This window comes from Capsicum annuum, chromosome 12, assembly GCF_002878395.1.
Source record: "Capsicum annuum cultivar UCD-10X-F1 chromosome 12, UCD10Xv1.1, whole genome shotgun sequence".
NCBI lineage: Eukaryota > Viridiplantae > Streptophyta > Magnoliopsida > Solanales > Solanaceae > Capsicum > Capsicum annuum.
Window position 1 is genome coordinate 212,125,121 of NC_061122.1, and position 10,170 is coordinate 212,135,290.

A 10,170-nucleotide genomic window follows, 5' to 3' on the forward strand; every position below is an offset into this window, starting at 1 on the left:
GTCCCAGGTCTAGGCGTAGGGTGGCAGTCCTGGACCTTGGCGTGGTCTTGGGTCCTGTACCTAGGCATGGTATCAGGTCCTACACCTGGGTATGGTCTCGATTACTGGAGGGAGATGAGGTAATACTGGACCTGGTCATTGTCCAGGGGGCAATTCTAAACTTGGGCATGCTCTTGGGTCTAGGGACGGTCCTTAAATTGGGCATAGTCCCTGGTTTGGGGAGTGGTCCTGGACCTGGGAGTGGTCTCAAGTTTAGACTGAGGGTAGAGATGGTTGATCCAAGACTTGGGTTTGGTCCTGAGTCTAGGTCGAATGGAAGCAGTCTTGGACCTAGTTATGGTCCCGATTCTAGGTCAAAAGAGGGGTAATTCTAGACCTGAGCGTGGTCTTGGGTCTAGGCTGGAAGAGAAATGGGTAGGGCATGGGCTCAAAACCAAGATGAAGGGGGCATTCTTAGACCTGGGCATTGTCCTGGGTCTAGGCGGGAGGACGCAGGGTTCCTTAACTCGGTCATAGAACTGGGTGTGCTCTTAGATCTAGGTGAAAGAGGGTGGTCCTGTACCTAGGTGTGGTCTCGGGTCTTAGACCTGGGTGTGGTCTCAAGTCCTGGACCTGGGTATCATCTCATGTCCTGGCGGGGAAAGGGGCAATCCTGAACCTGGGTATGCTCCCGGATCCTGGACCTAGGTATGGTTTTGGGTCCAGGCAAAGAAGATGGTGGTCCTTGAACTAGTCATGGTCTCAGGTCCAGGTCAGGAGGGCGGTCCTGGACATAGGCTAGTCCTCGATCTTGGTCGAAGAGGGAAAGGGGTGGGGCTGGTGGTTTTGGACCTTAGCGTGGTCTTGGGTCCTGGCCAAAGGAGGTGCGGTCGGTCCTGGACCTTAACGTGGTCTAGTTCCAAGATGAATAGGGGAGGGGTGGTCTATCCAGGACCTAGATATGATCTCATCTACATCGAAGGAGAGGGGGAGGTCTTGGACCTGGGTGTGGTCCCAGGTCTAGGCCGAAGAGGGGGCAGTTTTAGACCTGGGCATGGTTCCATGCCCAGATTAAAGGGGATAGTCCTGGACCTAGGTGTGATCTCGAGTTCAGGTAGGGGAGGAATAGGTCCTGAACCTAAGCGTGGTCCAAGGTCTAGACCGGAGGGGAGGGGGTAATCGGTCTTAGACCTGGGCATGGTCCTAAGTTAGGTTGAAGAGGGGGAAGGGCGATCGGTCCTAGACTTAGGCATGGTCTTAGGTCTTGGATGGAGGGAGCCAGTACAGGAACTGGGCATAGTCTCAATTTCAGGCTGTGGGGAAGGCATTCCTAAATCGGGGTATGGTCTCAGGTCCAGGCCGGAAGGTAGGGGCGGTCTTAGACCTGGAAATGATCCTGAGTCCTAGCGGGGAGGGGTGGTCCTGGTCCTGGGCATGGTCTGAGGTCTAGGATGGAGGGTGGGTACGGGGAAGATCCTAGACCAAGCCAAAAAAGGGGTAGTTTTGGACCTGGGCATGGTCCCGAGTCTAGGTCAGAGTGGGAGAGGTCTAGAACCTGGGCATCGTCCTAGGTCTAGGAAAGAGGGGTAGAGTTCTTTGACCTAAACATGGTCTCGAGTCCTGGTCAAAAAAGGGTGAGGGTAGAGGTGGGGTTCCTGTACCTAGACGTGGTCCTAAGTTTAGGCCGAAAGGAGAGAGGGCAGTGGTCCTAGATCTAGGCATGGTCTCAAATCCATGCCGAAGGGGGAAAAGAGCACGGTCCTTAACCTCGATGTGGTCTCAGGTCTGGGCTGAAGGAAGAAGAGGGCAGTCCTAGACTTGGGCATAGTCCTCAGTCTAGGCCTAGGAGGGGTGATCCTTGACCTAAGCATGGTCCCGGGTCCAGGCCATATGAGGGGATGGGGGTCTTGGACCTGGATGTGGTCCCAGGGCCAGGCCGGAGTGAGGGGGTCCTAGAACTAGGCGTGGTCTCTGGTCTAGGCTGGAGGGGCAAGGGCAGGCCTAGACATGGGTGTAGTCTCTGGTCTAGGATGGAGGGAGAGGGGACAGTCCTGGACCTCAGTATGGTCCTGGGTCTAGGTCAAAAGGGGGACAGTCCTGGACATAGGCGTGGTCTCGAGTCCAAACGGAGGAGGAAGGGTGATCCTAAACCTGGGCATGGTTTTGGGTCCAGGACGAAGGGAAGAGTCGATCCAAGACTCGATTATAGTCCCAGGTCCAAGAGAAGGTGGGGCGGTCCTGGACCTGGGCGTGATCTCAGGTTTTGGACCTAGGCATGGTCCTGGGTCATAGACCTAGGCGTGGTCCCGGTTCTAGGCTGGTATGGAGGTGGTACTTAACCTGGTCGTGGTCAATGGTCCAGGCCGGAGGGAGGCATTCCTGGACATGGGCATAGTCAAAGTCCAGGCTGAAGGGGGGATAGTTGATCTTAGACCTGGGCGTGGCCCCGGGTCCAGGCCGAAGAGAGGGCAGTCATGAACCTGAGTGTGGTCATGGTTCTAGGCCAAAGAGTTGAGATCAGTCCTGGACCTGAGCGTAGTCTCGAGTCTAGGCCGTAGGGCGCAGTCTTGGACCTGGTTTTGGTCCTGGGTCCAAGCTGGAGAAGGGTGATCCATGACCTGGGGTGGTCTTGAGTCCATGACCTGGGCGTAGTCTTGGGTCAAGGCTGGGGAGAGGTCCTGGATATGGGTATAGTCTCGGGTCCTCGACCTAGGCATGGTGTCGGGTCTTGGACCTTGGCATGGCCGCGGGTACATGTACGGAAAGAGGCAATCCTTGATCTGGGAGTGGTCTCGGGTCCAGGCCGGGGGGAGGCAGTTTTGGACCTAGGCATGGTCCTGGATCCAGTTCAGAGGAAGGGTGCGGTCGGTCGTGGACTTTGGCATAGTCCTAGGTCCAGGACAAAGGGGGGGTCGGTCCTGGTCCTGGACCTAGGCATGGTCTTGAGTCCAGGTCGGAAGGAGAAGGAGCGATAGGTACTAGACCTGAGTGTGGTCCCAAATCCAGGACAGAAGAAGGGCAGTCTTAAACTGAGAGAAAGAAGGGTAAGAAGGGGCCCTCAACCTGGGCTTGGTCTCGGGTCCAGCCGGAGAGGAGCGGTCTTAAACCTGGGAGTGGTATTAAGTCCAAGACAAAGAGAGTGGTTCTGAACCTGGTGTAGTCCCAAGTTTAGGCTGGGAGAAAAGGGTGGTTGATATTTGACCTGGGTGTTGTTCCATTTCCCAGACAGATGATGGACAATCTTGTATATAGGTGTCTAGTCCAGGCTGGAGGAAGGCGTGATCCTGGACCTGAACATGATCCTAAGTCTCGAAAAGATGGGAGGATAGAGGGCGGTATTGGAGCTGGGTATGGTCCCAGGTCCAGGACGAAAGGGCAGCGATCCTAGACTTGGGCGTAGTCTCAGGACCAGGTCGAAAGGGAGGGGGCGATCTTAGACCTGGGCGTAGTCCTAGGTCCAGGCCGAGGGGGAAAGTCCTGGACCTAGGCATGGTCCCGAGACCAGTTTAGAAGGGGGCGTCCTGGACCTGGGCGTAGCCTCGGGACCAGGCCGGATGGGATGGAAGGGGGGAGAAGGAGGTCCTTGACCTAGGCGTGGTCTCGAGTCCAGGCGGGAGGAGGGGTCATAGAACTGGGTGTGGTCCAAAGTCTAGATCATAGGGGGGAGGTCCTGGACCTAAGCATGGTCCCGAGTCCAAATGGAAGAGGGGGTGATCCTGGACCTGTGCGTGGTCTTGAGTTCGTGCGAGAAGGAGTAGGGCGATTCTGGACCTTATCGCGATCCTGGGTCCAGGCCAGCGAGGGAAGGGGGCGGCCCTGGACCTGAGCATTATTCCGAGTCCCAACCGAAGGATAGGAAAGGCGGTCCTGGACCCAGGTGTAGTCCCGAGTCTAGGTCGAAGGGGTGGAGATCCTAGACTTGGGCGTTGTCCTAGGTACAGGCTTGAGGGGGAGGGGCATCATTTTTTAACTTAGGCATGGTCCTTGGTCCTAGATGAAGGGCGGTGATCCATAACCTAGGCATAGTCCCGGGTCCAGGCCGGAAGGGGTGCGATCCTGGACTAGGACGTGGTCTCGGGTCCAGGCCATAGGGGAGCGGTCCTAGATCTGAAATGGTCGAGTGTCTAGGACAGAGGGCAGTGTTCTTTCACCAAATCGTGGTCCCGAGTCTAAATAGGGGAGGACGGGTGGTCCTGGACCTGCGCATGGTCTCGGGTCCAGGTCGAGGTTTAGAGGTGATTGGTGTTGGACCCTGGCATGGTCCTGGGCCCAGGCCGAATTGAAGGGAGAGGTCCTAGACCTATCACAGTCTTGGGTCCAGTTCAAAGAAAGAAGGAGCCAGTCCTAGATGTGGGCTTGGTCCCGGGTCCAGGCCAAAAAGGGAGGCGGTCCTGGACGTGGGCATGTTCCTGGGTCCAGGCTAGAGAGGAGGCTATCCTATACATGGGTATGGTCCCAGGCCTAGGCTGGAGAAAAAGGGGGAGATCCTCAACCTAGGAGTGGTCTCGGGTCCAGACTAGAGAGAGAGAAGGCAGTCCTGGACATGGACATGGTTTTGGGTCCAGGCCGGGGGAACGGGGGAGGTCTTGGACTTGGGTGTGGTCTTGGACCCAGGTGAGGGAGAGGGGCAATTTTAGATATGGACGTGGTCCCCGGTCCAGGTCAGAGAGGGTGGTGATCCTGGACCAGGGCATAGTCCCAAATACAGACTGAAAGGGGAGTGGGGACAGTCTTGGACCTAGGCGTGGTCCTATATCCTAGACTTGGGCGTGGTCTTGGGTCCTTGACCTGGGCATGGTCCCAGGTCCAAGTGGGGGAGAGGGTGTGGTCCTAGACCTAGGCATGGTCCCCGGTCCAAGCGGGAGAGAAAGGTTCTGAACCTGGGCGTGATCTCGGTTCCAGGCTTGGAGGTAAGATGATCCCAGACTTAGGCATGGTCCCATGGAGAGGAGGGATCCTGGACCTGGGCGTGGGATTGAGTCCAGGCCCGAGAGAAGGTAGTCCTAGACTTGGGCATGGTCTCAGGTCTAGGCAAGGATTGGGATGGGAGAGGGGGTCCTGGACCTAGGTGTTGTCCCATGGTCCAGGTAGGGGGCGAGACAGAGAAATCGTTATCCTATGGTCTAGGCGGGAGTGGGTGGGGGGATTCTGGACCTGAGTATTATGCCGAGTCTAGCTGGGGAGGTCCTGGACTTAGGCGTGGTCCCGGGTCTAAGCGGTGGCGACAGGGGGATGGGGGTCCTATACCTTGACGTGTTATCCAATAGTCCAGTCAGGGGGCGGGAGGAGAGGTCCTGGGCCAGAGTATTATCCTGTGATCCAGGTGGGAATGGGAAGGGGTTTCTTGACCTGGGCATTATCCCGTGGTCCAGGTGAGGGGCCAGGAGGGAGAGGGTCCTGGACCTGGGTGTGGCGAGAAGGAGGGGGCAGAGGGTAGGGAGAGAGGGGCGAAGATGGAGGGTCCTGGGCCTGGGCATTGTCCCGGGTCTAAGAATGAGGGGGTCCTGGACCTTGGCGTGGTCCTGGGTCTAAGCTAGGGGCGGTCCTGGACCTAGGCGTGGTCCCGGGTCCAGGTGGGGTTGGTCTTGGAACTGGGCATAGTCCTAGGTTCATGCGGGGGTGGAAGGAGTGAGGGGTCTTTGACTTGGGTGTTTTTCTATGGTCCAGGCGGGCAAGAAGGGGAATCCTTGACCTGGACGTGTTCCAGGGTCGATGCAGGGGATGATCCTGGGCCTAGGCCTGGGTGTGGTCCCGGGTCTAGGCGGGAAGGGAGTCCTGGAGCTTGGCATGGTCCCGGGTCCAAGGTAGGGGTTATCCTAGACCTGGGTATAGTCCCGGGTCTAGGGAAGAAAGGGGCGGTCCCGGACCTGAGCGTGGTCCCAAGTTCAGATGGAAGCAGGAGGAGAGGGGGGTTTTGGACCTGCACGTTGACTCATAGTCCAGGCGTGGCCAGGATGGGGAATCCTTGAGCTGGTCTTGGTCCAGGGTCCATGTGGGGGACAGTCCTAGACCTAGGCGTGGTCCCGGGTTTAGGAGGGGGGTTGTCCTGGACCTAGGTGTTGACCCAGGTCCAGGCGGGGTGCAGTCCTGGACCTAGGCGTGGTCTCAAGTCCAGGAAAGGGGTGGTCTTGGGGGAGTGGTCCCGGGTCCAGGCGGAGGCGGGGGCGGGAGGGGGACTATTCTGTACTTACAGGCATCCCGTGGTCCAGGTGGGGGCAAGAGGGAGGATCCTAGTTTAAGGTTTTAGGATTTAGGGTCCAGGTGAGAACGAGGGATTTGGACCTAAGCGTGGTCCCTGGTCCAGGTGGGGGACTATGCTGGACCTAGGCGTTTTCCTGGAGCTAAGTAGGGGCGGGAGGGGGAAGGGGCGATCCCAGAGCTAGGCATGGTCTCGGGTCTAGGCGAGGGTGGGGACTGTTTTGGACCTGGGCATGGTACTGGGTGTAGACGGGGGGGGTGGGGGGATTTTTTATCTTAGTTACAATGAATTAGACTGAAGATTTGATAATTTTTTTTGTTTTTGAAGAACTATCTTGTAGTACAATTTTTAGGTATATTGTAGTATAATCTTCATGTATATTGTAGTATAATCTTCATGTACAGTCTTGTGGTATAATTTTGGACAATTTTCATGTATAAATCTTGTAGTATATTTTTTTTTGTATTGGAAGAACCTGTCTCAAAGATGCATGAACAATTTGCTTGATTATGCATCTATGGACATGTCATGTATATTGCATTAAATTTTACTTTTCTTAAGAAAATTTTCGTTTTCTTCTTCGGACTCAACTGCGAGTATCTGACTCGGAAGTAAATTCGAGAGTCGAATTCGGCAAAATATAACTTTTAAGATTTAAGGGTGCGGATTCAGGTATGGATACGAGTGTTGGGATTCAGCTAAAGAATCCAAAATTATAGAGCTATAAAGATATTCTAAATATTGAAATATCTTTTAGGTTGTCTTCCCCCAAGAGCCCCAACTTCTTCTTTCAAGCCCTTTGGTTCTTCACCTAAAAAAAATGAAAAAGAAGGTCTTTCAAGGCTTTCCATCAACTCTTATTATAGATTGTTCCTATTGTCTACCTCAGAGCACAACCACTTGAATTTTCGATTTCTCTCTATTTGATCTGAATCATGAATCAAGGAAATGATGATCCTGCATGTATTTCGTGTGTATCTCACCGGTGGATTTAAAAAATCTCGCGAATTGACTTGTGTTACTGGTGTGGTTCTAGCTGTATTAACTGAATCTTTTGGCGTAACTGGTTATTCCTTACCTTTGGACCAAATTGGTTATTGGGCAGTGAAAATAGTAACAAGTGTCAAATAGTAACAAGTGTCCCTAACTTTATTCCTGTAATAGGATCACCTTTGGTCGAATTATTGCGCGGAAGCGCTAGTGTGGGCCAATTGACCAAGAGGAAAAACTAAAAGGGAGACTAAAGGATTATAATACTGAAAGTATGCCATTTTCAATGTCTTAAATTTATTTTATCTTTTATTTTGAGAAATCAAAATCTCAATTTTCCCCCAAATTTGTCCATGGACTCTGGTCAAAGTATCCAATAATGTGAGTTGACCGAATCCCACACGTATCTCGCACCCGCACCCGTCACATGTCGACGGTTACGGCAGCAAAAATATAGCGTTCGTGCAACTTAGGTGTTGCATATTTAGCAAAAAATTATTGGCTTCATAGTGTATATAAGCTTGTGTGTTTAACTTTTTGAATTTTGTTATAAGCAGAAATATAACGAGCACGTTGTTTGGAATTATGGGGTTTATCAAGGAAAGCAAGAAGTCATGTAAGCTATCAATTATTTTGACAGGTGTTTTATAGATAGTGGTCAAATTACTTGTGTGGTGTTTCTATTACAAAATTTTACTCCTACTGCAACAAATTTCTTCTAATTTTTTTTTTTCTCTGAATTAGCATTTATTAAAAAAATGTGGTTTATTCTTTTTTGCCCATATTCAAAGATTATGGTGTTTATGGTTTTATTGATGGAAGCTATACTTGCCCTGAACCTACTATGGGCGATGAGGATGGCAGCTCTGTTCAGAATCCTGCATTTCAACAGGGACAAATTGATTCTGTTATTCTCTTGTGGATGCAAGATATGATTTTACGACAAATCCGTCAAGAAATAATATTAATCAAATCCAAACGTGGCCATACGGTTTGTGAAGCTTGGCTAAAAATTGAACAATTGATTAACCATCAAGTGAGATATCAAATCCTCCAACTTGAAGTGAGATCAATTGCTCATATTTTATTGTTTGCAAAATCAATCTAAAACTCTTATATAATGTGCAGCAACATCACATATATAATGATGCGGGGAAGAAGCTTATAAATCATACAAGGATCAGCTCCTGTAGTCCAGCATTCTTGATTCACTTAGTTTTTTTGTTGCTCTATTTATATGCTTTTGTGCTTACAAACAGTGGATTGATTTACTAATAGATTCATTCAGTTTTGATATCGGAGCAATTGATACCAGCATAAAATGGTACACTTTTTGTTTGGCAGCATAAGAAAAAAATGGCCGTTGTTGTATTAAATAGTTGTCGTATTAAGTTACGCGTGAATCTATGTATGTGATCTAAATGTGGAACTAGAAAAAGTGTATCAATACGGAGATTCAACCTCTTAAAGGAAAAACTTGTCCTTTTAAAGTAAGTAATTCATGTAAAACACACGGCCAGTCTTCGGTATTTAATTTTTAAGAGTTCGGCTTTCGGTTTTAAGGTTTTGATATTTCGATTAATCGAAAAAATGGAACTACTATGGTATATATTTCGGTTCTTTGTTTTGGTATCTTCTTGTTTTATGTGTGTTACGTTTCCATGGCCTTACTTTGCCTCGTGACCTTCCTTTCTCCTGTCCTCGAATGCCAAAGATCATGATGTCTTTATTACTCGAAAGAACTCTAATTTAGTCATTTTCATTAACATTTCCCCTCTCATGTCAATACATCCGTTCCACTTAAATTATCCACTTTTAACACTAAATTTCATAGGTAGAAAACAACTGAATGACTACGGCAAGATAAGGTTCACTTTCAGTCAAGGTGCGCTCACTTTCTTGGAACATACTTGTCACTGTTTTTAGATTTATATCATGTTTATGATAATCTTGTTAGCTTTGTTCATCATATGCAGAAAGTAAGGCCTAATACCAAATCACAACTGCAAAAGTTTCCTCTCCGCCTTGGTCCCTTGATAACATCCGCAAGCTCAGGGTTTCAATTTATTCACAGTAGTACTCCCGTTGACTTTGGCTTCTCCAAATGATTGTTAGTAATCCACAGAATGCTACCAATGACTAAATTCGCTTCATTGGAACCACTATCGTAACTAGCATCTGCTGATACAGAATAAACCAATTTCAAGATGGGATGTTTGAGGAAGCAGAGGAGAGGGGTGTAGTTATGTGGGGGTGCGATGATAACTGGTTCTGCTCATAATAAGTTGCAAAGGGAGGCGTTGGAGTATATGAGATTGATGATAAATGAGGGACTAAAGCTGAATTCTATTATTCTTACTACTATTCTTCCGGTTATTGGAGAAGCATGGGAAAGAAAACTTGGCAGGCATTGAGATCAATTGTGTGGATGCAACAAGGCGGCTTTAAAGCCTGATCTTGTAACTGTCGCCATTGTTCTCTCTGTTTGTGGGAAACTGAAAGTGTTAAAGCAAGGAAAAGAGATTCATGCTTATGCAGTGAAAAATGGTTTTGTGCCTAATGCATCTGTAAGTACGCGCCTAATGATGATGTACTCACAATGTGGTTTGCTTCAACATTCATCTAGAGTTTTTGATATCATGGAGAACAGGAATGTTATAGCATGGACACTCATGTCATATATCGACGCTGGGTGTCTTGAAGAAGCGATTGGTGTTTTCCGGTCAATACAGCTGCCAAAGCACCGGACGGACGCTGTTGCAATGGGAAGGATTTTAGCAAATTAAGGCTTTTGAAACTTGGGAGGGAAATACATGGTCAGATTCTGAAGAAAGATATAGCATCTGTACCATTTGTTTCTGCTGAACTTGTGAAGATGTATGGGAGTTGTGGCGCAATTGATAAATAGGTTTTCCTTTGATTTAATACCTGTCAAAGGATCTCTGACATGGACTGCTATTATTGAGGCTTATGGATTAAGTGGGCAATACGGAGAAACAATA

General features: G+C 49.8%; 1 protein-coding gene across 1 annotated transcript; it reads left to right on the top strand.

Moving 5' to 3' along the window:
* The first annotated feature begins 9,426 nt into the window (after positions 1-9,426).
* On the top strand, positions 9,427-9,954 carry LOC124889734 (pentatricopeptide repeat-containing protein At1g71460, chloroplastic-like). Its single transcript, XM_047401710.1, has 2 exons — positions 9,427-9,540; positions 9,607-9,954. The coding sequence occupies exons 1-2, from the start codon at positions 9,427-9,429 to the stop codon at positions 9,952-9,954; spliced, it is 462 nt and encodes a 153-aa protein (XP_047257666.1).
* Positions 9,955-10,170: the final 216 nt, after the last annotated feature.